Source organism: Cinclus cinclus, chromosome 20 (genome assembly GCF_963662255.1).
Source record: "Cinclus cinclus chromosome 20, bCinCin1.1, whole genome shotgun sequence".
Taxonomy (NCBI): Eukaryota; Metazoa; Chordata; class Aves; order Passeriformes; family Cinclidae; genus Cinclus; species Cinclus cinclus.
The window spans coordinates 9,116,929-9,144,528 of NC_085065.1; the positions used below are offsets into that span (position 1 = coordinate 9,116,929).

Here is a 27,600-nt window from a genome sequence, read left to right on the forward strand (position 1 = left end):
GGTACATTTGCCACGAGCTCAATTCTGCCGGAGTGGCACTGGCAGTAACGTCAAAGCTGCTTAGTAGAGCTCGTCTATTTTCGTTATTTTATGTGCAAATGTTACATTTTGGCCCTCAGGAAATACTGCTCCACGCAAAGGGTTGCTTGGAAAGAGTGAAAAATAAAGGGAGGAACCATCTTTCCAGGTTTTAGGTTTTGCATTGATGTTAAAGACTCTCATCTCTCAATTTTAATTCACAAGCTGTAAATGTGCTATTTTTTTAATACAAAAAAAAAAAAAAAAACAAAAAAGCCACAACTTCACAAAACCAGCTTCTCTATGAATTTTGTTTCAGTCAACTGACCTGGAAACCTAGGCCTTAAGTCATACTTCAGTGGTAAGTAATCTACTTCCTTCTTTTTCACCCCTGGTGACACTGAGCACTGTTCCAAAACAAATAAATTGGGGGGGGGGGGAAATCTCTCCTCCCCATCCCCCCCCCAAAAAACCCACAAACCAAAATACATTGCCACCTGCAGTTTTAGACCGCAGTGGGGTAGTTCCAAACCTCCAGCTGTAGTTCTCAAAGCAGGAGTGAAGGATCACAAAAATACTTTCAGGTAACAGAACTTCATAGAAGAGGAGAAAATAACTAAGGCAGATTAGACTGCATTAGAGAACATCACAAGCTGAACATCCGAATACAGTGATCAAGGACTGAGCACAGACTAAGCAAAAACCTCTGAAGTGGAAACCAAAGTTAACTCAGGTTCAAAATAACAAAAAGAATGTTGTAGATCCAACCCTGAACACAATAAGTGCTGGTGAACTTAAAACTCATCACTGTTACTGATAAACAAGAGGGAGGAACTCCAAGTTAGCATTAACTGGAAATTTAATACATCGTGCTTAGAAGTATTAAGCACTTTAACCCCAGGATCAAATACTATTCCAATTCTGCTCATCAAGTAAATGCAGTTGCTTTACTCAGCATGGGCAGTACTTTGAGATTAGAGTCATTTGCACATATTAAAAGTCCTTAAAAAAAAAAAAACAAACAAAACGAGGCATCTTCATGGATACAGCCCAATTCCCTCCCACCACTTCCATAAAGAAATCACTGCTCAATACCAGTTTAAGTATAATTTGAAGTTTTAATACTAAGATCTTCCCGTTTCTCTGAAGCTCAGAAGCCTGCATGCTAACTCACAACGCCTGGCAGCTGTGGGTACACAACACTCAAGGCTGGTCTGCACATATGCTCGTGTGAAGGCGACGGTTACGGTGCTGCAGAAGCTTCCTACGCTTGTAGCAGCTTGTTAGCAACACCACTACAGAGTTTTGATCTTTTCCAAGAACTGGCCCTACGCTAAGTGAGACAAGGAAGAACACTGTTTCCACATACTTTCTTAGAAGCCAGCTTTAATTTTCTTCCCCATCAAAGCAGAGCCTGCCATGCTAAGCAATCTAGCCCAATCAAGGCAAGGCTGGTATTTGTAGAAGCTTAAATGTTTAATCAGACACAGTTGAGAAACCTTTCTAGAATTTAATATAAAAACATTTGACATTTCATTAATGTAAAGTTGTGCACATGTTGAGAAAATTGTCATCTGAAAGAAAAATCGGTCTTCAAATATCTTTATTGGAAGGCCATGCACTGCCTTCTGTTACTGTATTTCAAATCACTGTACATTTACTTTGAAAACACTGTCTGCATTTTCTAGTACAAAAAACTAAAAATTGTTTCAGGAATGTAGAGAAATATTCAACTTAAATAGCGAAAAAGTGCACCATAATTACTGCTGCACTGCAGTCATTTCTGCATTTCCCATTTCTTAAATAACTATCCTGTTTTGATAACACACAATATAAAGAGCAATTATGAAAAACTGAGACATTTAAATACACTAAGTTATTGAGAATAACTTGTGGGCATGGGGTAACCTATCATAGGAGCAGCACCAGTGGCAGGGTAGGCATACTGCTGCTGGTTCATGCCGTTGTGCATGTTGGCAATGTTACTGCCGTACTGCTGCTCGTAGCCGTTCTGGTACGCTCCTGCAGGGTTACCGCCGGCCCTGAAGCCGGCCTGCATGCCTGCAGCTGCGAAGCCGTTCCCAAAGGGAGTTCCATTGCTGAAACTCTGGGCACTGTAAGCCCCGTTTTGGGTTTTTGCTCCGAAGTCTCTCTTGCCTAGTGCACCATAGGTTCTCTCAAAGTTCTCCCTCTCTCTAAAACTACTAAATCCACCCCTTTTGCCCGCAGAGTATCTGTCACGTCGGTCACCTCGGGAACGACCTAGTGAAAGAGACAAGACCGTTATGTGTATTATAAAGGCTTTTCAGTTCAGCTAAGCACCGTTTATTTTCTGTCCCAGCAATTCAAACCTACTGTAAAAGTTTTCCAGCTGCTTGCTGGACTCCAGATAAAGCTGTCTCACTTTTGAGGAGTCATACACTCTTCCCCCATAACGCAAGTCTCGTGGCATCAAGGCAGAAGTGACTTTTACCCTGCCAGCAGGACACTTGGGTCCATCTCTCTTTCCAAGCCATAGGGGATAAAGCCACAAAACTGAGCATTTGAGTGATTTATTTCAGGGCAAATACGAAGCACCTCTTTGACCTGCCCTAGGCATAGGGGTATCACAGAACAGGCTGGGAGCATTTGGGTGCTGTTTTCTGGCTTTTGTGTTAATTAATACCTTCTCAGGTCCCAGCAACTGGTACCTAAACCACCTTCCACATTTATTTTGAAGAGAGGCTGGAGGTGGAATGTGAAGTTTCCATTTTGCTCTGAGAGGAAAGCTATACAGAGAGATAAAAAACAGCCCTTACCTGAACCTCTGTCTTCAATCAGCTGAAGCAGTTTGGGGTTGATGGCTTGATTAGCCTCCCGAAGCACAGAGATGAGGTCATTTACTTGCTTAATATTGTTAGGAGTAAAGAATGTGTATGCTGTGCCTGTTTTGGTACTGCGGGCAGTTCGTCCAATTCGGTGGATATAGTCCTCTGAGGAGTTAGGGTAGTCATAATTGATGACAAATTTCACATCTTCCACATCTGTAAAGTGTTGCAGTGTGGCAAAAAACGAGGTACAAAGTTTTGCACACCACAACAGCCAAATCGAAGATAAACATTAGACAAGAGTATTTTAAAGGGCATAATGGCTGCAAAGAACAGTGTTAGAATCATCCATTTCTGCAAGAGTTTTGTGGAAGAGAAAAGTTACGCACACTCCGTCTGATCCCGTTCTCATCACCCACCCTGTGATCCAAAACCTTACCATAAGGAGTGTGCATTTGCTTGTCATTCCCAACTCAAGTGTCCCCTTTACAAATCATCAAGTGACATCTGAAAGCTTCTTGCAGTAGGGCCACTAAAGCTCACAGCAGCCTCTTCATGTGCTCAATTGAGGACCTTAGAGTAAAAACATACAAGGTCCTTCACATACACACTCATTAGAAGCTCAAAAAAAAAAGGGGCCACACTGCTCGTCTTGCCAAGACCTTTGAACCGCAGCTGCAAGAAAAACATACCTGTCCCCCCAAAGTCACCAAGTTGTTTTTATGCACTGTGTCTCGTCTAGGCAAGCGCTTCCAAGAAGCCAGGGTTCACTTGAGAATGTGTCTCTCTCTGGCAGGTCTCGACATGACGACTACGTATAGGTGGAGGAACTTCGACTTTCAAAGGCATTGAAAAGCCATATTGCTTTCCTGCCCCACTTGTTAAAGTGAGAGGTGGACTTTTATTCTCAGATTTCATGTGCCAGTACTCACCAATTTGTACAAGGCTTAGTACATTTTAAAGCTGCTCTCTCCATTTCATGGTTGAAAAAAATTTCATTGAACATTGAAGTTTAAAATTATTTTCTTCAACATTTCAAAAAACTCACTGAAATTCAAAGACCCACAGATCACAGCAGACAGTATGCACAAAACTAACAGTACTGCACCATGGCAAATCATGCAAAGCATGGAGAGAAGAGAAATACCAGGGCAAAGTGAACTGTGAATGAAACTGCTTATTTCATGAGAGAACAGTTTATGGGGTAGTAGTTTAAAGGATGATCTTTGCCTTTTGAAGATTACTGGCACACAATGCTCTCAAGCTTTCACCTCTCTATTTGACTGGAAGCAGCCAGCCGATCATTTCCACTAGTCCTCCATCCCCCTCGAGTCCTCCGATTGTCATGCCTAGGCCTTGCCACAAAGACTGCACCTTTATGTGAAGAAAACTTAGAAAAATGCAGAGGTTAAAGAAAGCAATAGACTTTCTTTAAAAGCTTTGGGCAACTGGCAGTACGAGTTTTACTAACCTAGACCTCTGGATGCAACATCTGTAGCAATCAGGATTGGTGCTTTTCCATGTTTGAATTCTGTAACACAAGAAATCAATCAGTATTTTCCTGAATTAGCACACATCAGATGCTTACAGAAATTGCTGAAACACTCACCATTTAGAACCCAGTCCCGCTCCTGCTGACTTTTATCACCGTGAATACCCATCGCTGGCCACCTGAAAACACAGAACCCGACTGACCCAAGAACACTCCTTCAGTGCTTTCATTAGTCAAAGACTGGGCTATAATGGCAAATTCCAGTCTGGCCATTATAAAAGACAGCTAGCTGGTGTCTTTGACAGTTTTGATTCTTAACTGTGGTGTCAGAGCACACTCAGACTGTTGGGGTTGCTCACTGAAGTCCCAGCTATTACTCACCCATCTCTCCTCATTTTTCTGGTAAGATCATCACAACGCCTTTTGGTTTCCACAAAAACAATTGTTTTGTTTTCCTTCTCGCTCATGATTTCTTCCATCAAACGAATAAGCCTGTTAAGAGATTATGGTTAGAGCTTAGACTGCTTTCTACTGTACAAGTTTAAACTGATTTTTTGCCTGAAGTTGTCAAAAATCCATGAAAATAAGGCCTTCATTTCACAGTTCATAAAGTAAACCTGACAGAAAGCACAGAATGCTTTGGCCCCAAGGAACCACTTACTTGTCATCCTTCTCCACATCATGACACACATCCACAATCTGAAGAATGTTGTGGTTTGCACTCAGTTCCAGTGCACCAATGTTGATGTGCACATATTCTTTCAGGAAATCTTCAGCCAGCTGTCTCACTTCCTTAGGCCATGTGGCACTCCACATCAGAGTCTGCCTGTCAGGCTGCAGAAGATCAGACCAATGAAAGATCAATATATCATTTAATTAAACACCCAACCAAAACTACCCAGGCTTGCACTGCCCCTTGCTTTAAAAAGCATAGTGGGATTAGTTTATATCTGCTATAGTGATGAATGCATTAATCATTTATACTCACTCTAATCTGATCCACAATTTTTCTGATCTGAGGTTCAAATCCCATGTCAAGCATCCTGTCAGCTTCATCAAGGACAAGGTAAGTACACCTCCTGAGATTGGTCTTTCCAGCTTCTAGGAAGTCTATAAGTCTTCCAGGTGTTGCAATGCAGATTTCCACACCTAAAACCAAGCAAGTCCCATCAGCTGAAGCAGTTTCCCCATTGTTACAGACAAAGATGCACCAAGGCTGATCCCATACCTCTTTCCAGGTCACGGATTTGTGGTCCCTTAGGAGCACCTCCATAAATACACGTGGACTTCAAGCGACATGCTCTGCTGTATTCAGCAGCTACCTGCTGCACTTGTTGGGCCAGTTCACGGGTTGGTGCCAACACAAGACACTAGAAATAGGATGCTTAAGATATTAGTTTGATACCCACTGGACCACTGACAAGACAATGACCCTCTGACACAAATTTTGACTGTAAAGTTCAGTGCTAGATTGGCTGAAGTAGATGTAAGTAGCCAAACCAGCAAACTAAGTTACCTAACATCTTAACTGCCACCAAACACGTGAGAGATACCTGAAAGTCACTAGCTTCCAAGAGATAGCAACTTCCAAACTATAACCCCAAACAAAACAACTATCCCTGTTCTGTACTACTTTCAGGACAATCCAAACAGAGTTTATAGAATCTGCTGGGGAAAATAAAGGAACCACTTTATTCATATAGAGAAACAGAACGCAGCAGAATGTAACTATGCACTCTTATGAGCATGGCCAACTAGGACTGTAAAATACAGACACATTCCCTAGAAATTAAAATCCCCTTTCATTTAGGAATACTCACAATAGGCCCATCTCCTCGCTCCAGGAATGGCTGATGATTTATATGCACAATGGCAGGCAGTAAGTACTGTTTGGAAGAAAGAAAAACCTCATTACAACCTTTTCCTGAGAGTGTCCATCCCACACTAGTCTGGGCCATATTCAGCAATATTCCAGCATATAATCAACACTTACAGAGAGTGTTTTCCCTGATCCAGTCTGTGCCACTCCAACCATATCCAATCCACTCAATGCAACAGGCCAACCTTGTGCTTGAATAGCAGTTGGTTCAGTGAAGTTCTGCCTCTGAATTACTTCCATAACATTTGCTTGAAAAGAAAATTCAAACATAAAGATTCTGATGTTGCCCTAATCCAGTCTGAAGAACAACCAATAAGGTGGTCTTCACTTACCAGGGAAGTTTGCTTCATAAAAGTTGATGATTGGTTTTGGACAGTTATGGCCCCTAACTGTGACCTCTTTGCTCGCTCTGTACTGTTCAACTTCTTGCTGCAAAACAAAACACCCATCTTAGGAAATAAGCTCTGATACTGAAGTTACATTTTAAATTACCCCAACTGTGCCTGCCAGGCCTCATGACCCTCAACATGTTTGCACTTTCTGTTTATTTTTGCTCGAGCCACATCAGGTACATACCGCAGTACGTCTAACTACATCCGGATGTTCTTGGTAGAAGTTCTTCTCAAATTTGGGCAGCTCATCCAAGTTCCATTTCTTTTTTGTAAGTTTCTCTCCAGGGTTTCCAAATTTCTTCCCAGAGAGAGGTCCACCTCTACTTCCTCCAAAACGAGGGGCTCCAAACCTAGAGAAAAAGAACACTACATAGAATGCAAGAGAAATATTTTGGTTCTCTTCCTGAACAACTTCACCACCATCTCTGCTGTCTACCCATTAACTTTAAAATTCAAAAGTATAAACTCTACCTACTGAAGTTTCAGGACACTAGAACTTCAAAAACCATACTTTAAGCTGCAGATGCTACAATCTGCCTGGCCACCATTGTTATTCACAAGCTAAGATAACGTGTGTTTCCTATTTCCATACAATACAATCGAACAGCAAGTTACAACAAGCAAAGTAAGACATTAAAACCTTGGCACTACCCCCTGATCAAAATGGTTGCCCGTCCTAGTGACACTCCTATTGCTGAAAGGAGGCAGGGGCAGTTACTAGACCTTGGCAAAACTTCCCTATAAACGTTTTTTTTTTTGTTTTTTTTTAAATATCCCAAAAAACAGACTTCTTTTAACAAGCAAATTTTATGAGGCCATACGCTTTATTAGCATTTCAGGTTCCGTCCCTCCGTTCGGAGAAGGCTGCTCTCGAAAGCCCCGAGGCGCAGCCCGGAGCCGCGCTGAGCCGTGCGCTGGATCCGAGCACGGGGCTCCCTTCCCCGCCCCGATCGCTTCCCAATTTTGGCCGGGCGAGCGCTGGGAGCGATCCTTCCCAGCACAACACAGCGCTCCCCGAGCGGCCGCTGCTTCCTGCCAGCGCTGTTTCCTTTGTCTCTCATTTCTGTCTACGCCACATTTTCCAGCCGCTGCCATTTTAGAACCGGGGTTGGGCGGGGGGAGGAGGAGGAACAAAGGCGGCAGCACCAGCACAGCCGGCATTTTGATTCCACTCAGCCACCGCATGGCGGGGCCGGCCATTAACATCCGCTTACACAACACAAAGCCAAGCCGAGCCGGCCGGCTCCTGCCGGCCACAGCCCGAGCCTTGCGAGGGGGGAGGGAGGAAGGGGAACCGCCCTGGCGACAGCTCCCCAAGGCTTCGGCACCGCCAACCCACTGACCCACAGACCTCCAGCCCGCCCGCCGCTCTCAGCGGGAGCAATGAGGTCTGCAGGGACCGTCCATGCTTGGGGGAGGGCATCCCCAGGGGGGTGGGGGCGAGTCTTTTTTCCCCAAAAAGGGGGAGAAAAAAAAAAAATTCCCCCGCGCTGTTCTCAGCGGTCGCACACCCATGGGGAGGGTGCTCTGAAGCGAAGGAACCGAGACAGTCGCCCACAATCGGCGGCCTAAGAAAGCCCGATGCCCTCCCCCGCCACCCTTCGCGGCGGGAGCGCTGAAGGAAGGGCTCAGGGCCCAACCCCCACCCCGCCGCCATCTTAGACGTCTGAAAAACAACCCCAAGAGCCCCACGGACAGGCTCAAGAGTCCGGACGCTGGCGGCGGCTGGCGCCGGCCGTGCCCCCGGACTCACCCTCTATCCCTGTCGCTGGAATACCCGGGCATAGCGATGGTGGCGGTGGGCGAGGCGATTCCGGTCACTTAGAGCGGGTAGCGATGGGTAGCACAAGATCCGGCGCCGCTGGTGGGGGCCGCTCACTGTGGGCGCCCGGCCGCGCGGACGCCGGTTATATATGGAGCAGCGGGGGCTGCCGGGAGCCGGCGCGTGACGCACGCGCAGGCCCCACCCCCGCCGTTATGCAAGCGGCCCGAGCCGGCCCGAGGCCCCGCCCCTTTCCGTGTGGGCGTGGCCGCGGCTCGCTCTCCTGGCCGGCTTTGAGCTCGAGGCCGGAAGTGCCCCCCCCGCGGAGAGCGCCCCGCAGCCCCATCCCCCTGCCCGCGCCTGCGCGGGGCCGCTGCGGGCGGGAGCCTCGTTCTCGTTGAGGGCATCCCGGTCTGAGGGGGACGGAAAGGGAAATGGAGACTTCTCTGTTCCAGCGTCCATAACTGCAGGCTTCATTGTTCATAACGCAGCTCAGCTCCTTCTAACTTTCGGCAGGGCAGAGCCGGACCCTGATGTCCGCAGTACAGTCCCCCAGTTCTCACAGATGTTTGTGAAAATTCTCCCGAAATAGCTCGAGAGGAGCCCGGGGTTTTAACTAATAAGCATTTTAACTAATAACTGATACTTCATGGTAGATTGGCCCCTTGCCCACCTGTGACTTTCGCTCTCATTAGGAGCCAGACACGCAGATATGTGTCCTGGACAGCTGGACACAAAATAATATCGAGTCTTCTCAGGCTAGTTCTTTCATGCAGTTACCAATTGCCTGTTAAAAATGTTTATAAACATATATGTAATCAGAATATTTATAAACATATGTCTCTAAAGTTACCCGTGCTATCTTTTTGAATTCCACACCAGGGCTAGTAACCTGAGTCAAAGGTCATCTGAGGTGCAGCAGAGCCGAAAAGCTGCTCAGAAGACACCAGATAAAAACATTTCATACCCCAAGCGGACACTGCTGTTCACCACCTGGCTTTGCCAGGCGAATGTCCGGCGACCTGAGGCTTTACACACCCAAGAGTTGAAGTCTGAAGCACAAACACCGGCAGCCACCTGCTCCAGGCAGAGAGGGAAAAAAATGGAAACAACATAAGGAAGGAGAAGTGCCGTAACAACATTTCCCGTTTATATCCTCCCACCTTCTAGCAATCTGTGCTTTAAGGCTTTTCTGGGACAAAAATAACTGTATTTGATGGCCATTTATTCACATTTTGGTTCTATTTATGCCCTTAGCTTGTAAGATACCATGACACTGTGTTTTACAGTTTCAGCATATGCAACCTGGAAAACATTTACTTTCATTTTCAACATACTGCCAGATAAGAAAAAGGGGCACAAAACAATGAGTTAATAGAAATCGTGAGTAATAATTTTCTGTTTATTTATACTGTTTGTGGACATTAATATCTTCTAAGTCACCTCCTTTACAAACCAAAGCTGCACTGTAATTTTGCCTCCTTTTAAAACAATTCTACACTTCTAATTCTTCTTGCTAATTTCTTTATTGAGAAGAAATTCACAGCATTTAAGATCTGGACCCCACACAGATCTACATAATGAAAGTAAAAATATGGTTTTTGATCAGTTGTGTATTATTTTCTAGTAATTTTTAAAAATTGTTGCTAAGAATAGAGCAAGGTTTGCAAAGACTACAGGTCTGCATGATATTGTGATGCCTGGAAAGCTGACCTGGAACAGAGACTAGACAGAGCAAAAGGAATAAAACAGATATTTATTGAAAGGATCCACCTTGGGCAGTGCAAAAGCCCAGCCGGGGCTACACTCAAATCACATCCAACATGGATCCTGGTCACGAGTCTTTACACTCCTGTAAGTTTTGGTTCATCTATATATTGGGGTTAATTATCCAACCCCAGCCCTAGGCTATGAAGTATCAGCTCCCTGGCTTTCCTTTTGCCATTGTTTCTGCTTTTTGGGTACAGGTTGTCCTTGATTCTCTAGCTAGGAAGGGATTGTTTTGTCTAACTACCCTGTGAAGAGAACTTATTAACACCTAATATGAAGTTTCAGAGTAGCACACTAAGCAGCAGTGATTTTGGAAAAATACAAAAGCTAAAACCCAAGGCATCATTGTCCTCAAAAGTAATACCTAAGTCAGGCTTATTTTGTTTATGAATAACCACAGCTGTTCGACCCTCAGCAATCTGGAATTCCACTTTGCTCAGTAATTTTTTGTTGTAATACATTTTTTCTTTCAATAGCTCTCCTACTTGACTTGTTTTCTTAATACTATCCAAGCTAATTTCTAATAGAGGAATCTCTCATTTTTTTTCAGTATAGACTTATTTATAATGTATTGTGAAGGATTTTTCTCCACAAACATGCCTATTAACACTTTCCACCTTCTGACCCTAGAGGCTTCCTGTTCCTGATGAGTCTGAAAAAGATTTTTGCAAAGGCTGCAAAAATAACAAATGATCTTTTCTTGTTCCATTGCATTTATCTTAACACAACTTAATTTAATTTTGTTTGTGTATAACTTCCTGTCTCCTGTTACAGTGCTGTTTAATACTTCTCAGATTTTAAAGAATTGAAAAGACTAAACAAAAACCCAGTCCCTGCCTCATATACACACAGTCAGATCTGCAAAGAACTCCTTTCAATTTGCTTTGTAAAAAAATTTCCTCATTTTTCTGTTCCACCCTCCTAACTTAAACATCGATTTCCCCATGTTCTCTTAATTAGAGGTAGCATGTGGAAGCAAATCAGCATAGCTTTGCAGAGCTGTGTATGTAGCAAACTGAAATCCGTATTTAGTTTAGTTTCGATGGTACTGATCTGTGTTTGCTTACACACAACAAAAGCTCCTTTGTGTTCCTAAGGTGGTGTGTGCACTTGGGTTTGGATCTGCAAATGACACCCGTGGGCTGCTGGAGCTCACACCACTGAGGTTTAATTGCTGCCAGTCATTGTTTCTACAGTCAAAATCAGGACCTCAGCTGCTTTTGTCGTCCTCAAGGATTTTAATGATAAAGGGCACCATTTTCACTTGCCACATGAAAAACCCAGAATTCCTAAGGAGCATGGACTACCGTTCTTCAGAAAGGAAAATAACAGACTTTCACTGTCCAACCTGTCAAAAAAAACCAGTATGCTAGCAACTAATACAGTAAGTTTAATTTCTAAATCTTATTTTTAATAAAGGTTTTAGTTCTCCTTTCATGCACAAACGCCTTCGGGTTACCCTGTCAAACCTGTATCGTGGCAATTAACACCAACATCCGCTATTGGACACTCCGGCAGGCAATCGCTCCGGGCCAGCCCGCAAGGTCAAGTGCCAGAATTTCCCCCAGCTCCACCCCCACCCCAGGCCGGTCCTTTCCCCACCTATTTCTCCGAGAAATCGCCAACAACCGCCTCCCGTTCAGGTGACGAAGGCTGAACCTCACGGAATAACCCTCCCCTCCCCCGCCGCCATTTTACGCCGCCAGCCGCGCTCGGCGGTCGGCGCGCCCCGGGCCCGGCCCGTGCTACCCGGGGGCCTCGGCCCGTGGGGCCTGAGGGGCGCTGGCAGCACCGGCCGGGCGGAACAGCGAGGGCCCGGGCGGCGAATGGCGGGGCCGCCCGTCACATGACTGGGGAGCGGCGGGGAAGGGCACGTGACCGCGCTGCGGCTTGGCTTTGGGGCGCGGGCTCTTCCTTTGCTTCCCGCTCCCACTGCAAACCCCGCCTGTTCCATCCCGTTCCGGATGGGACGGGTCCGCCCCACGCCCGTAACAACGACCGTGACCGAAAGCACCGGACCCCGGCCCGTGCGGCCCCGCCCCTTCCTGCGGCGCCTGCCCAATGGGCGCACAGGCCGCGGTTTAAATGGCGGGGGCGGGCCCGGGTCGTTGGTGCCGCCATGGGCAGCGCTGAGGGCGCAGGTAGGGCTGGGCCCCGGGGGGCTCCGACCGCGGCTCGCTGGGGCCTGGCCCCGTCAGCGTCTTGCGGAGCGGGTCCCGCTCCCGGTGCAGCGGCCGGCCTGGTGCCCGCAGAGCTGGGGGAGGCGAGCCCAGCTGAGCCGGGCAGCTTCCTTCTCCTTCGTCCCCCTCCCTCCGCTGCCCGCGTCGCTAGCCACGATATCATTCAACTGTAAAGCTGCCGTTTTTTTGTGTTACGGCTTTTGAAGCTCTTAGCGTTAACTTTCCCCTTCCCTTCTCTGGTCTTTGGTTCTTTCCTGGCGACGCTTTAACTTAATAAAGCTACAGATGTACAGCAATTCAAATGTTCCAAGACAGCCTGAAATGTAGGAGATGCTACTTTAACCTTTCATGCGTCTGAAACTTAAAGTGATGCCTGGAATTGATGGAAGAGTAGAGGGATTGAAAATAACACTTTCGTATACAGAAGACTGAAAGTTACAAATTAGTTTCTGATGTAGTAATTTTATACTGTTTCCTTCTGAAGGTGGCTTAATGCATTCTCCAGTAAATTAAAGCTCTTAATAATTGTTAAAATATGTGTCCTTCACAGCACTTTGATCTCAGGACTCAAAGTTTGGGGAAAGTCAAGGTATTTAGTGCAAATCTCTAGAGCACTTGGTGGGACCACCTCTGTATTCTTCTAATGCTTAAATAATTAATTAAAGTAGAATTTACTTTTCATGAGGAGTATTTACATTAGCCGTGATGTCATTGTCAAAGACTCTTAGAGAACCTGGGTTTGTAAGAGAAGCTCATGTTTTTCAAGCAAGTACCTGTCATTTCTGATCATTGATAAATGGTGTGTCAGAGCTTGGCTTGTTAAGGTCTTGAATGTTTGGAGTTCCTGGCTGTGAGACCAGATTTAAATTTGGCTTTCATTACATGGAAAACACCTAACCTGCCCGGCCTGTGGTACTTCAGTGCCTTACCTTCCCACGTCCCCAGTTGGACTATGATTGCACTTGAACAGTGTTTCATATTTTGGATGGATGGAACAGCCTCTGAGGTTTGACCATCTCTGGTGGAGTCAGAGACACTTACAATGGTTACCTCTCACTGTAAATAACCATGTCTATTTTTGTGTCTTTCAATTCTGACATTATTGTTTTTCTTCTAAACAGATTGGGTTGATGTTGCCAATGATCTTTTAAGAGCCTGTCACATAAACCAGCACATAAAGCATCTCTCAGAATGTAGTGCTGACGTGTTTGTTCATCTTTATGAGTCAATCTTAGGAGAAAAAGTGCCAGGTAGGCACGGCAATTGCTAAATCTATTTATTTTTGTCTCTGTGTATTTTGTTGCTAAATAAAATTAAAACTTGAAGAATTTCCTACAGATGTAGGGATTTTAAGTATTTGTATCTTTCCAAAGACAAAAATATAAGATTATCATTCTTTAAGAAGATTTAAGTAATATTGGCCAATTTGATTTTAACTTTGGACTATGATTGGCAGCTATGAGGATAGCCACAACAAAACTACTGTAAATCAGGCCTTGAAAGCCATCTGTGGGCATATTTTTGAAAGGTGTGAACCGGCTCATTTTATGTTACAGCATCTAACACTGAAGGTCTGTTCTCATAATATGCTTCATACTTACAGCCTGCTAAGAGCTGAGCTGTGATTTAACCCTGCTTTAACCCATCTCCACTGGACTTCAGTGACAACAACTAAGCAAAGGCCATACAATTATGTATTTGCTTTGTTTGTAAACTGTTATGTGTAGGAAGTGTCAGACTGCTAATTGCAGAAGATTTTAAGAGCACTGAGATAACTGGCACCTATTGAAGGTAGAAGTCCTGTTAAATGTAAGTGGAGAAATAAAAGTAATGTATCAAATTAGGTAGAATACATTGCAGTGCTATTAGTGTGTCACAGGGAACGAAGCCCTAACACAAACTGCAATTCCAGTTTGATGATCTGAACTAGGTGTGTGTGCTGGGAGTGAAGGAAGAGAAATACTTGAGTAGTTTCTGTTCTTTAATTCAATCCTGATAAAATCCTCACATCTTCCAAGGGGTGCTCTAAGTTTGTGCTCAGTATTCATAAAAGATTTTGTAGGAACATATGATATTTGGGCTTTTCACCAAGGACACAAGGTACTGAAAAAATATTAACTTGTAAGCAGAAGTTAGTTTCCTTAAGGTATTTGCAACAAGCTATCAATTTAAGTAGTCTAAAGTCTATTATTTATTTTAAATAGATTTCATTGCTTCTCCCAGAAGCCAAGAGGATGATGCACATAATGTACAAGCAGTAATAGATTCCCTGGCATTGGATTATTTGCAGGTCAGCTTGTCTCACATCACAGGTAAGTACTTGGTTTAATGAGACAAACAAAGCTGAATCTCTCTGTGGTGTAATTTGAATGCTTTAAGAACCAGGTGTTGCACAGCTTGCTTTGGAATATCTTCTTATGGTAGTGGATGTCATCAGAACACTGACCCATTGCCTTGGACATCAGGTTATAAATTGAAACAGCAAGCAGAGAATAAGAGAAAGAAATGTTAAAGTTAGCATCCAGCCATTTTTCATTTGGGTGCCAAAATGTTGCTGAAATCTGTTACTGGCTCAGACTTGGACACTGGTTTTTAAGACATGACCCTGGAATTTCAAGCTCATTATATTTCTAAAAGTTGGTGAGTAAAGAGTTTGACTTTGTTGTATTATCTGTTATTTGTGGCTTTCCCTGAGTATTCCTGTGTATGGTCTCACATAGCATAACCTGCAAAGAATGAAAACTGCTTGATAAGAAGTATCTCTGACTTGGTGCCTGTACACAGTGGCTGGTGTTTGCAATTCTGCTGTCAATCCATAGAGTGTTTCATGCTATAGTTTTATGTATAATAAAAATATTAAATACCAATTGTCCCTGAAAATATCCCAGAATATTTATTTTGTGAGTATGGAAGCAGTTACTGCATCAATCAATTTTGATTTATTACAACTGAAAATATGCAAATTTAGAACATTTAAAATATACTTTACATTTAGCTACACAGCCATAAGTAAGTGACCAGGTGTCTTCTGAGCTGGCACCTTTACAAGAACTTCCAAGCAGTCTTCTACAGAAAACACCTGCTTCTGAGAATTTTTCTTCTGTGAAGTACTAATTATTAATATGTGTCATTGCCTTCTCTTAAGGTGAGAATATTGTGAAAGGAGACAGGGAATCTATCAAAAACCTCCTGGAAATATTTGATGGTTTGTTAGAGTATCTTAGAGAAGTCAGTGAAGCTTCTTCTCAGACTGGAGGTGAGATGTAAATCCCAAGTGTTTCCAATGTAGCAAAGATTTATTTGGGGATTTTTTTGTTACTTATAACCTTGACAATGGAGAAAAGAGAAGGACAAAACTCACCCCGGGGGAGGAAATTTCAGGGGTGAAGCTGAATATTTGCATTCCTTATTTTCATAAACTAATAAAATAGGTGATTTCCCCTCAAACTTACATAATCTTTCTGCTTCATTCTTGTCCCCGAAACCTACTCTAGAGAATTCATCCTTTGTTAGTTGCTTTTCAACTTTTAAATCAGATGATTTAGGATTAGGATTCAGGGAGGGAAATGTTTGCTTTAATTGGAACAATGAGCAAATGTCCCTTTTACTTAATAGGAGATAAGGGGATGACAGCCCTTCCTGGGAAGTGGATCTTGGGAGCTGGTTCATAGCAGGGGTTATTTTGAGGAAACTGGGAAGAGAACCTGCTCAGCCCTGCAGAGGCATCTTCCTGCAGGCACTCCTGGTCTTCCTATCTCAAACTGATAAGAGTTGTCACTGCTGGCTGTTGCACTCTGTGAGCAAGGGGAGAGCACTTGGTGCCTGGGTTCCCTGCTGACCTGTTCCAGAGTGGACAGAAGAAAGGACAGTAGGAACGTTTAGTGCCTGTACTGCTTTTCCCTTCCCTTCCCTTTGACTGCCAGTCTTGTCACCCAGTGGGGGTTAGTGGCTCAAATTTTCTAGCTGTAAGTTCACAGTTTAATTCTTTTGAGGAAGAAGAAAGGTTTATTAATAACTGGAACAAGGGGATATATGGTAGTGGTATAGTTTTTAAAAATTTACCATAAAAGTTTCTCCACCTCCCCTATCCCACCCTCCCCTCATGGGAAACATTGCATGTCATCATTTTAGATAAAACACTACAATGTTGATATTACACATAAACTGTTTTGATTATATTGTAATAGTACGTGTTAGTTTATAGGTAGAAGTAGTTTTCCTGAAAATAATTACCTCTTGGTTATTAACAGCTGAGATAAATGTGCTGTCCAGTGATGAAATTCAAATTGCATCTCAAGAGCAGCTGGAAAGCACTGCTGGTCAGCTTACAGAACATACACTACTCTCATCAGCTGAAAGGTAGGAACAATTCTGAATATTTGCTTTCACATAGTGATTGACTGTCTTTGTGTATCTGTAGAGAAATTAGTAGGTGTTTTATAGTATAGACACCTACTGATTACACATGCCACAATGAACATAGGGTGACTCCTATGGTTGGGCTAGAATTACATCTGGGACTTCTTTTGCCCTCGGAGAGTTGCTGACTTTGTTTCCCTTACTTTTTATTTGGAATGAAACAACTTGCAAACTTTGGTCAGTTTTAAAGGCTGTATTTTAAAGATTGATTGATTCGTTGAGTTCAGTTTGTGGTTGTGCCTCCTGCTCTGGTTTGCTCTGTGGCAAAAAGGCCGTGTCCTGCACGGCTCCTCGGCAGCTCCATCTCGTGGGCTGAATGGGCACAGGCTGAGAGAGGAAATATTTGATGGCTTTATGTTCCCCTTAGGTCCCAGTCAGAATATTGTATCCTAACTTGTGATTCAGATGACTCAGAATCTACCAGTGAATTAATTAAACTTGGAGATACTGCTTATTCATTTTCCAAGAGAGGGGAAGGTGAGTTTGGGTGAGAAAAATTTAAGACTCTTCTGTAGTAAGACTTCAAGGCTTTTTTGTTTGTTTGTTTCCTATTTTAAAGTTACTTCTTTCAGATAAATACTCTTTTAAATCCTTATTTAAAAAAAACCCAGACAATCTACAGGAAGTAAATACATCTTGCTGAAGTTAAAATTTCTGGACATAAATTTCCCAGGCATTATTTTTCATGATCTGCACTACCTTATTTGGATAAAGGTTTGTTGTTTGAGTTCTAATTCAGTTCTGCAAAAGCATTTTATCTTGTTCAGTAGAATATGGGAATTATGAAGACTGCTTCATTTGTTGCAGTGTCAGATGTATTATTTAAGACTGTAAAAAGATTAATAAGTTCCTTCTTAAAGAAGACTTTTTAGGAGACTGTGCCCCTTCAAAACTTCATGGATGGCTCTGAAACAAATAATGTGCAGATGACTTAAATGGAGCTCATTCTTATTTCCTATTTTACTATGAGAATATTCCAATTCTTCCTATTCTTGTTGCATGATTTATCTCCTCAAGTAGAGACATAAAGAACTATTATGAATGATGAACATTTCATTGACTGGAATTACAGACAAGAATTTAACAGACCTATTTTGAGCTTAGTATGGATTGCTGACACCAAGCAGTTAGCAGAATTAAAATTGTCCATCTCAACATTTCATAGCAAGATGCTTTATAGATCTTATTTTAATCTTTTACAACATCAACTTCAAGAATTTCAGGATCCTGTACTGTGTCTAGCAGAAAAGGACACGGGAGTAGAAGAATCTGAAAGCTCAGAGGCTCTTGCAGCATTGTCCAGGCAGTTCTCAGAAAGCAAAAGGGGGATTGTAAAGGAAAAGGAAGATGGTGAGTAGTGATTCTTCTGACAACCCATCCACCTGATTTTGATTTAGGGGTGTAGGGAACTAGGGTAATGTGGAGGAGAGCTTTAGTCATGAATGGACTTTAGTCATGTTTTAAAATAAATTCTTTTCAGAAATGCGATATTTTAGTCTCTCAGAGTAGGCAAACTTTCAGTATCTGGGGCATTTCTGCTTAGCTAGGATTTGGCTTCAGCTAGACTGTTTTTAATTTGTATTGTGGTTTGTATTCTTTCCTTTTGTGGTTCAAAACACTAAAAAGTCCTTGTGGAAGATCCTCACATCCAAAATCATGTTCTCAAGGCTGCAAAATGTTACAGCACTGTCCTGTGCAATCCAACAAAGGTGGCAGCTCCCATTAGCTGTTGAGACCCTTCCCTTTATTGTGTACACACAATGCACAAAACGTGTTCTGCTTTCCCAGATGGCACTTCAGTTCTTTGTATTTGCCTCTTCAGGAGGGATGGAGTCTGTTCATGCTGCTGAACCTCACAAAGGGAGTCAGAGTGCCAGTGCTACAAAACTGGGGGAACCTATCCAGCAGGCAATTCCTCTGCTGCCCCCGTTCCAGCCCTCAGATCTGGGATGGAGAGATTACCACAGCTCAGACAGACAGGCAGCAGCTCTGGCTTGCAGTCAAGAAGTGAACATTCCTAATGTAAGGAAAAACCTACTCTTTGATTGTTTCATTTTCTTTTAGTAACCAATACTGCTTTCATTTGAAAACCTCCTAGTTTACTTGCAGAATGGGAGTAACTGGTCCCTGAAGAACACTTTTGAATGTGTCAGAGTTTATCTCAGTTCCACTGATTTTGAATTGTTGATTAATTCCTCACTAAGTGTCCAGAGAGGAATTTAGTTTGAGGAGTGTGTTTATTTTATACATATGTACATACACATCTCCACAGTGAATGCAACTACACAGTTTACAGTATAGTAAACAAAATAATTATAGTGATTTTTATCTATATAAAATCAACATTGATTTCCATTTGCAGACAGACCTAATGTATGACCTTCCTGTCAGCACTCACCTGTGAATTTATAGAACACATCTTGCTTTTTATTTCAGATTGAAGAGTCACTTACCCAAAAATTTGATGATGTTTCGGATGGTCTTCCTCTATCAAAAAAGATCCCTGGTGAGAGAAAATTTTGCTCCTCTAGAGTAACTCTTAAGTGTTTTAATGTTGCATTTATTTTTACTGGCACCACAAGAAACATTGTTTTGAATCTACTACTGCATTTTTTGAAATTCAGCCACAAGTTCATATTTCTATCTCTGCTTTACAGAGGAACAAAAATAGGTTACTTTTAATCTGTTCCCTCTACTGGAAAAAAAGTAATCCATGTCCCCAATTCAACTCCTTTCTTAGTTAATCCTGTTAAGATGGGCCTCTACCACAGAAATCTTTCCCAGCAGATAAATCCCATGGCTGATCTTATTCTGAGCAGAGAAACATGGACCAAACAAGCCAGTTTCAATTCTAAGAAAAAGCCATTAACTGCTATTATAGAAAAGGTTTAGAAGTTATTTTTTTTCAGTACTCATTTTCTCTGTTGCCTTGGAAACACTGCTTACCTTTTTTTAGTTTCCATAGCGTTCCCATCACACGGAACATGGAAGACTAGAGAAATTACCAAAATGAATGTCACAACTGGGTAACCACAGTTGCTTTGTCATTCTATTCTCTGAATAATTTGGATCCACAGGCCCTGGCTCATATCTTTCTTTCCTTATTGCCCATATTAGTAGACACAGTGCCATTATCTTACACTTACTTGTCATCTGCTTCTGCAGTGGGAAGAATGCTGGGAGATGATTCTGAGGACAATGGGACAAAGGTACATGTTGCATTGTGGGGTTTTTTTTATTTCCATCAGTATTTTTTTATTTTTGTTTAATTTTTCTGTTATCTTGTGGCACTTCTGGGCTTATTTCAAACCTGCTTTAGACTTTCTTTCCCCGATATACAATCAGTGATGCAGTGTTGTTAGATTGTGATTATATACAGTCTGTGAGTCATGTCAGTTCTGAGTTCTTCCTGGAGTTGTTTGCTCCAAAATGTACAGAGCCAGCACCCACAGAGTTCTATTTATCACAACCAGGCAGTTACTGGTTATCTTGCTTTTTAATCAAAAATGTACAGAGCACAAGAGTACAGTCATGTCCTTTCTCTGAAGTGTATCAGCATTCTAAAGTAGTAAGAATTTTGGGGGTTTTGGCCAATAAGACTTAGATTTACTCATTTTTAAAGATCCATTAACTGCTTATTATATTCAATCCTTTTATTTTCTTCCATTGTCCTTTGCTTTTCAAAAACTGAATAATGCAAAGCCCACAAACTGATCAGCAGTTACTAATCTGTGCCCATAGAAATGTGTCTGTAAAGGAAGTTTCTCTGGAAACACAATTTTGCCTTTTGCAACCACAAGAGGTACTCACAGACTTTGATTGTTCCAATAGTTTTAACAGCTTTTACATCTACATTGTCTCTGAAACTCATTTTCCATTGATGCATTTCCCAGTATGTCCATGCCAAGCCCAAGTTGCTCCAGTTTGAACAGAGAAGTTACCAGGCAGAACTAAACCAGTGCAGCTAAATGGCACAAGGACAGGAGTGTTCTCTTTTGGCTTGCTGTGAGCTGCAGCTCAGTCTGAACTGAGGCAAATTCATCTTATTTCCACTACCTGGCATCAGTCCCAGGCTGATGAGGTGGAATGTGGAGATAGTCATTACCTTAGCCTAGACCTTGTTTTGGTTCAGTGGTTTAGCTGTGAACTGATCTTCCATATTTTTGCTAGTCCATTTCTTTAAACATTAGTTCTCTAAAACATACTATCTGCAGTCAGGAGCCTAGAAATATATTTTAATATATTTTATATATCTATACTCACGGGGTTTGGGATGGTTCTGTTACAGCATCTCTGCTCACATGATCTACAAAACCTTCATTTACTCATTTTCCTAGGTGCCTCTGGTATGTGAATCTACTCTATCTGCCTCCTCTTTGGAGGAAAAGCTCTCACTACGTGCGGAACAAGTAACACAAATCCCAAGACCTGAATCTCAACACCAGCCTAGAACAACAAGGCAAGTTCAGACTTTTGGTACTGAAAGACACTGACACTGTGATTTCCATGGCCAGCCAGCCCCCACCTCCCTTTTTAAATAAGATCTCTCTTTCCTTGGATGTGTGACAGTGAAAGATTAATTCTAACAGAAAGATTTTCTGTTTCTCCTGACATACGCTCATTTTGTTAAATAATGGTTGTAGGTGTTTACATATTCTGCTTTACTTAATCCTATGAAAATGTACTTAGGCAAAAAAGTGATCTGGAATTGTGTGAGATAATGCTCATTGTCAAGTTTCTGGAACAGAAATTAAATCTGTCTGTTTTCTGCTTTAGCAAATATGAAAATTCCACCATAGATTCAGTTGAAGATTCACTTTCCCACAGAACAACGAAGGAGAAGGTGCCTGAGCAAGAGTTTCATGAAGCATCAGAAAATTTGTCTCGCAGGCTCTATGAACTAGATTTAGTAAGTGCAGTCTCTTTGAGCTGAGCAATGCAGCTTCAGTAATGACAGTGGAGAGAATATCAGTGCAATATGGATGAAATCTGCAACTAACACCTGGCTTTAGTTCATTTAAACTTTACAGCTGTCTATTGAACCTGACCCCCACAAAAAAATTCTATCCCTTAGATGTTGAAGAGAGCTTTGGGTGAGCACAGAAGAGAAGAGGAGCTGACAGAGGAGGACAGCCTGTCCCAGCACAGTGACAGTGTCATGGACTATGGCCGAAGGACAGCTGGGAGAGGTAACAATCCTAGTGCCAGTATTGGGATGGAAACAGATATGAAAGAAACCTTTTCATGTAAAGCTGCTACACTCAATTAGTTCGTTACTAATTTTTGTATTGCTAGTTCAGATCTATTTTGGCTTTGATCCAGACCTGAGCTACAGTAACAGAATTGCAACCAAGTTTCTGCTTAACGCTTCAAAAATGTGGTATAACTTTGCAAAAAAAAAAAAAATACAAGGCAAACACAGCTGCAGTAAAAAATGTATAGAAAGTGGGGGGAAGAACAGAATATAAGCTCCTATAGGACTGTGGTTCTGAAATGATGGCCTAGTCACAACACACTTCACTGTTTTTTGGGGGTTTCTTTTTGTCTCAAATTAGATACTCAGTGAATGATCTTTCCCTACAGATACATCACGTCCAAGCTACCCAGGCAGGCCACGATCCCTCTCTCCAGCCTCACCCTCATTGCAGCAGCAGCAGCATAAACTGCATGGCAGTGGAACAGGCCAGATAAAGACAATACGCAGCCACCTGCAGGAAGAAAGGAATGAAAGAACAAGAAAAGCAAGGGTAACTTTTAGATTGGACCTTGTGGTAATTCTTACCAACAGTTATACTAAAACCACAAAAAACACTTTTATGTGTTACGTGTTTTATGTAATGGGGATATCTGGTCTCCTTTAATAATTATATGCTATTTTATCTGTAGCCTGCTGAGGAAGAGACTTAAACCCCAAAAAAAGAGTTTAAAGTGGAAAAAGCTACTTTGACCTGTGCAGCAAACAAGTTAACAAGGTGGCTGTATGGACTGATTAATTATTTCCTCTGACAAGTCCTTTTATTTTTGTTTTCTAGCTGGTCACTAAAGCTTATGAAAATGAGCTAAGAATTTTTGAAGCAAGGGAGAAGCATAGAATTTCCAAGCTCAGAGAAGCTGCCAAGGAAGTGGTAGGTGATGCACTGTTGGGATTGCTGGTTGTGTTTTTTTTTTTTTGCTTGATTTTTTTCTTTTTAAATTTGTCTAGGTGGTCTGTCCAGACACTTTTGGGTACAAAACCTCCTTGACTTCCAGTGTTGTAGTTACAACACTGTACAACTGAAGTAGTAACATACTAATGTTAAGTGCAGCAGAAGAGCTGAGGTTATGCAATGAGATTTAACCTTTATTTGAACCCTGACCTGCATTTTGTAGATTCTGGCCTTCTGGAAAATCCAATGCAGTATGTCCAAGTTCTCATTCTAAAGTCTGAAAGACATTTAAGTTCTCATGGCCAAACTGTGTTCTATCAGTGTTTCCCTTCTCATACCTGTTCTTCATCTATTTTACATCTGCTACTAAGGAACAAGAGTACAAAGAAAACGTCTTTCAAGAACATCCAAAAGTGTCTCGGCCAGTGAAAGTTTATTCTAGAAAAACCACACCTCAGTATTCCAAACACAGCCAGTGGATTCCAAAACGAGGGATCATGAAGCCAAAGCAAGCAGCTCCAAGTAAGAACTGCAAAACTATACTTGGTGGAAAACTGGCATCTTTTGAAAGCATGTATTGAACTCCAAGAATAAAGGCACCAGTCCAACATATACCAGTCAGCTGTAGAATTTTCCCATCTTCTGACCTCTATATGTCTGGATTTTTGTTAGGGAAGATAATGCTTTAAGTAAATGTAAACCACCCGTGCACAATCAAATTCTGACCCATCTGCTACTTCCTTAAAAACCCTTGGATTATTTTCAGGGTCTTTCTCCATTGCTGCTACCCCTGTGCTTATTCCACTACAGTCTGAGCTCTCCTTTTGTTATTTTTTCTGAGCGTGTATCAGATTTAAAATTGGGCCTGTGGCTTGAGCTGAGCCACATACAGCTGACAGAGCAGGATCTGTCAGGACCCTGTCTGTCATTGTGCTGTTCATGCTGCCACTGGTTCTGCTGAGCAGGTGATGCTCCAAGAAAGCCAAGCTGCAAATCCTAGGCCCAGTTTTGGAAACCAGCACTGTGCATGCCTATGGATAAGTTCACCAGATAATCCCCTACATACCTGGATGTTGCTCAGCTACACTGCCTTATTTTTTTTCTAGTTTTTGAAGGCCATATACTTAGTAAATACCCTTTTGTTTCATCTCCCCATCATCTTTTCCTGACAGAAAGATCAAAGATGTCATGGGAATGAGCTGGTTGCAAACCAGTTTATTTTGCATCTGTTTACTTGACCTGGATCTGTCACTGCCACTGCTCTGCTGGTATTATTTTAAGTTGCTGCAACCAGATTGAGAGCGGGCAAGCAATCACTGATAAGTGATGGTCATAACTACATGAAGAAAGAAGGGGATACCTGTCTTAGTTGGATGTAGTGGTGATAGGGAAATGACATCTGAGCTATAAAATCAATTCTTCAGAGAAAACAACAAAAGACTGGGATTGCTTTCCCTGCTGCTGTACTGGCAGGATGATATGTCCTGCTGGGCTTAGCTTGACATGGTAACAGCAGCATGGTCATTTTATACAGTGTTCAGTGTAAAGTATTTCTTGACTTAGGCTGACACTGTCTGGATGAAATGTGTTCTCCAAGAATTTACTGCTTATTGCTCTTTGTTTATCTTACAGTGACAATAAGAGACAATGACCTCCTCATGCAGCTCCTGGAAGAGTTTCCCCACCTGCATATTTCCCCCCGTACTCTGAATAAAATGTGGCAGCAGCAGCTTGCACAAACTCTGCACCTCAAGGCACCTTCTGCCAGACCTAGACCAAAACTCCAGAATGAAGTGAGTGTTCTCATTCTTACCTGCTGGATGTCAGCAGAAATATCCTGACAGGGCATGTCAGATTTACATACATAGGTTCAATTTTTCATCAGCTGCTTGAATATTATGGTCCTTCTTTTATACTGGTTTCTCAAGTACTGCCTAGGGTTGCTATTGCTTTTTTAAAAAGCATTTTATAGTTTCCACTGCTAGTTCTGAACAGTATTTTAGTTTAAAAGTGAGTTATGAGATGCGAAAGTTGATTAACTTACTCAAGGCAGCACTCAACCCAAACCCCAAAACATAGCAGAGGGCAATATTTAAACCTGCTACGTAGGACAGTTTGTCCTGCAACATGATGCATTTTTTTTTTTTTTAAACCTCCAGGTTGAACAAGCCTTGAAGAAACATGAGCTGCTTGCTGCAATTATTAAGAGAGATCAAGATCACAGCAAGAGACTGGTATGTTCTTTGAAGACTATTTGTTACCTAGTGCAGAGATTTCACAGGGAGCTATCTAGAATGCATATTCCCAGATCATGAAAGTGGATTTTTGTCTTAAGACAAGTTTATGCTTTTTGAGAAGCCGTGGTCTCAAAATGTCACATAATCTCTTGTGCGGCTACTGGGGTCATGGGAATGGAATATTATTATTACACTGCATTGTTGGTCTAAAAGACAAATTCTAAAAAAGTGCAAGGAGGAGAAACCAGAGGTTGTGTTGTAGCTCCCATGACAGACTTTGCCACATCACTGGTGACTAATGCTTTAAACCTAACTGCAGAGCTGGGGTGTGGAGAAGGTCCTTAGTAAAGGACCCTAATTAGCAATGATTAACAAAGCTTTGCCTGCAGGGTTATCTGTTGGCAGTTTGGTGGTCTGACAGCTGCTGCTTTCCCTTTAGCAAGAAATCAAGCAGCGCATCTGCCGCCAGAGATGGGCTCAGAACAAGCTGACAGAGAAGAAGCAGCAGGTGGCCCGGGCCAGGAAATACTATGAGGATTACAGGGTCCAGCTCCGGGCCAAGCTGCTGAGGGCAAGGACACGGGAGGAGAAGGTGAGGATGAGGGGTGTCTTGCTCTGCAAGGGTGGAATTCTTTCCTGTCAGGACTCCAGTGCTGAGGTCTGGTAGTTCAATGCTGCAAGTGCAGTGATCAGAGCACAGAGCCAGGATGAAGTGATTGATCAGTCAAGGCCAGAGATGAAACTGTTCCTTCTCTGGAAATATGGATCCAGTACAGGGCAAACCACTGTGAAACAAGAAAGGATGATTTATAGGGCTAAGAGGAGAGAAGGGGTGAAGTATCAGTGTGGAAAAACAGGGCTGGTAACATGAGAAATTGGGGAAATGAGTTTTCAGAAACAGTAGGATTAAGAAGTTGCTCCTCCAGTCACCATCCAAACAAAACAATCTGAATCTTCAGTTAAGGGAACTGATCAAACAGGCAGCTCTGTTGTTCAGTTGTGTTTGTTAAACAGAGCAGACTTTGTGACAGATATGATCTAATTAGGGCTGGACATCAGAGTGAGGGAAAGCAAGGAGGGTTATTACACTCTGCAAGAATAGATACACAGTTGTCACCTTTCAAAATAAAAGACTAGAAGTTTACTGCATAATCCACTGGTAGGGATTTGAGAACTGTTTGCCTCAAGCTGTGAGCTACAGCTGGTAAGTGTTCTTGTGGAGGAATGGAAAGCCTGAGTCCAGGCTGGATTTCCTGCTGCTGGAAACCTGGATGAAGGTCCTAAAGTCAGACTGCAAAGTACAGGGTGGGTTGTAAATCACAGTGCATGTTCAAAGGCCCTGGCTTGCACAGTTGGGTCATCTGACTAAACTGACATGAAAAATTATTTTATCTATCAAAATTTCAGCTAAATGAGTAATACAAATCCAGCTCAGCTGTATCTGCACCACCATTTCTAGGTACATAGTTGTGCTTTTTCATGGGCTACGGCCTATCCTCATGTAAATACCATTCCATCAGGAGATAAAGCAGTTGAGAAATGTAAATGTATACTTACAAGTTCCTGGCAAAGTTTCAGGTTTGCTTTCATTAATTGCTGGCAGATATTTAAAAACTTATTTGAAGAAGGCTTAGAAATTCAGAAGCAAAGACTGAGGGAGCTGAGAGCTTATGCTCAAGAGAAGCGCGATGAGCAACGGAGAGAGCACCAGATTGAGCTGGAATCTCTGGAGAACTACTACAAAGATCAGGTAAAGCTGCATCTGGATCAAGCAGATCATATTTTTCCACTTAGAAGTCTTTAATTAGTTCAACTCACACACATGTTATGTTTAGTTTTCCATGCTAGCAGAAGTTATAGCTCAAGAATTCCAAGAAATTCAAACCAGAGAGAAAGCACAAGCACAAGTAAGTATTCTTAATTTTTTCCAATTGCCTTTTCTTTTTACATGCTGTGGCTAATGTCAGTATTTTTTTTAGATGCTACAGAAAACAAAAAGAGAACTGAGATCAAAGATGGAAAAGGAAATACAGCAACTGCAAGTAGCAATCATGCACAGTGATGATGACACCTTTTTTCAAGAACTAGAAGCAGACAGACTGAGATCCAGACTTCAGATAGCTTCTTTCCAGTACAGCCAAAGCCACTTCTTCTAAGACTTGGGTAAACGTCACTGCAGTCCTCTCTGGCTAAGATGATCAGAGTCTTTGAGAGCTGCTATAATGGGAAGATGGTGTGAGGCTGTTTATCTCTCTAAAATATCTCTTCTGTCATTTTGACCTGTCAGGTGCGTAGCTGCTGGGATCTGAGATCTCCACAGCGCTTTTAAGATCACCAATAAAGTTCTGAACTACTTTTTACCTTCTTGGCAAGGATGGGGTAGTGTTGGACTCTACCCAGAGGATGTTGGGATGAAGTCAGACTGCTTTAGTGAAGTTTTCCTGGTGGAACAGTTGGATGCTCAGGCTCCTCTGCATCTGTGCTGGGGCTGTTGCTGC

General features: G+C 42.5%; 2 protein-coding genes across 9 annotated transcripts; one reads left to right on the forward strand and one right to left on the reverse strand.

The window, feature by feature from the left end:
• Positions 1-1,514: 1,514 nt before the first annotated feature.
• DDX5 (DEAD-box helicase 5) lies at positions 1,515-13,194 on the reverse strand. 7 transcript variants are annotated; one of them, XM_062506116.1, is made up of 14 exons: positions 13,158-13,194; positions 11,780-11,798; positions 6,773-6,938; positions 6,529-6,625; positions 6,311-6,444; positions 6,138-6,203; positions 5,546-5,687; positions 5,306-5,466; positions 4,979-5,151; positions 4,699-4,809; positions 4,435-4,496; positions 4,297-4,356; positions 2,817-3,041; positions 1,515-2,280 (listed from the first exon to the last, which is right to left on the reverse strand). In XM_062506116.1, exons 1-14 carry the CDS (start codon positions 13,177-13,179, stop codon positions 1,895-1,897), a joined length of 1,824 nt encoding a protein of 607 aa, XP_062362100.1. In that variant the 5' UTR covers positions 13,180-13,194; the 3' UTR covers positions 1,515-1,894. The 7 variants fall into 7 exon arrangements, 6 of the variants coding, with proteins under 6 accessions (XP_062362100.1, XP_062362102.1, XP_062362101.1 ...); XM_062506118.1 differs by lacking the exons at positions 11,780-11,798; positions 13,158-13,194 and adding an exon at positions 8,366-8,496; XM_062506117.1 differs by lacking the exons at positions 11,780-11,798; positions 13,158-13,194 and adding an exon at positions 8,342-8,496.
• Positions 12,131-27,462, forward strand: CEP95 (centrosomal protein 95). 2 transcript variants are annotated; one of them, XM_062506112.1, is made up of 22 exons: positions 12,131-12,261; positions 13,422-13,550; positions 14,505-14,612; positions 15,446-15,556; positions 16,551-16,659; positions 17,087-17,196; positions 17,935-18,069; positions 18,542-18,741; positions 19,156-19,225; positions 19,885-19,928; positions 21,057-21,178; positions 21,496-21,628; positions 21,794-21,908; positions 22,303-22,466; positions 22,752-22,844; positions 23,237-23,387; positions 24,498-24,658; positions 25,025-25,099; positions 25,542-25,694; positions 26,706-26,852; positions 26,938-27,009; positions 27,082-27,462. In XM_062506112.1, the coding sequence occupies exons 1-22, from the start codon at positions 12,240-12,242 to the stop codon at positions 27,256-27,258; spliced, it is 2,601 nt and encodes an 866-aa protein (XP_062362096.1). In that variant the 5' UTR covers positions 12,131-12,239; the 3' UTR covers positions 27,259-27,462. The 2 variants fall into 2 exon arrangements, with proteins under 2 accessions (XP_062362096.1, XP_062362097.1); XM_062506113.1 differs by having other exon boundaries at positions 17,965-18,069.
• Positions 27,463-27,600: the final 138 nt, after the last annotated feature.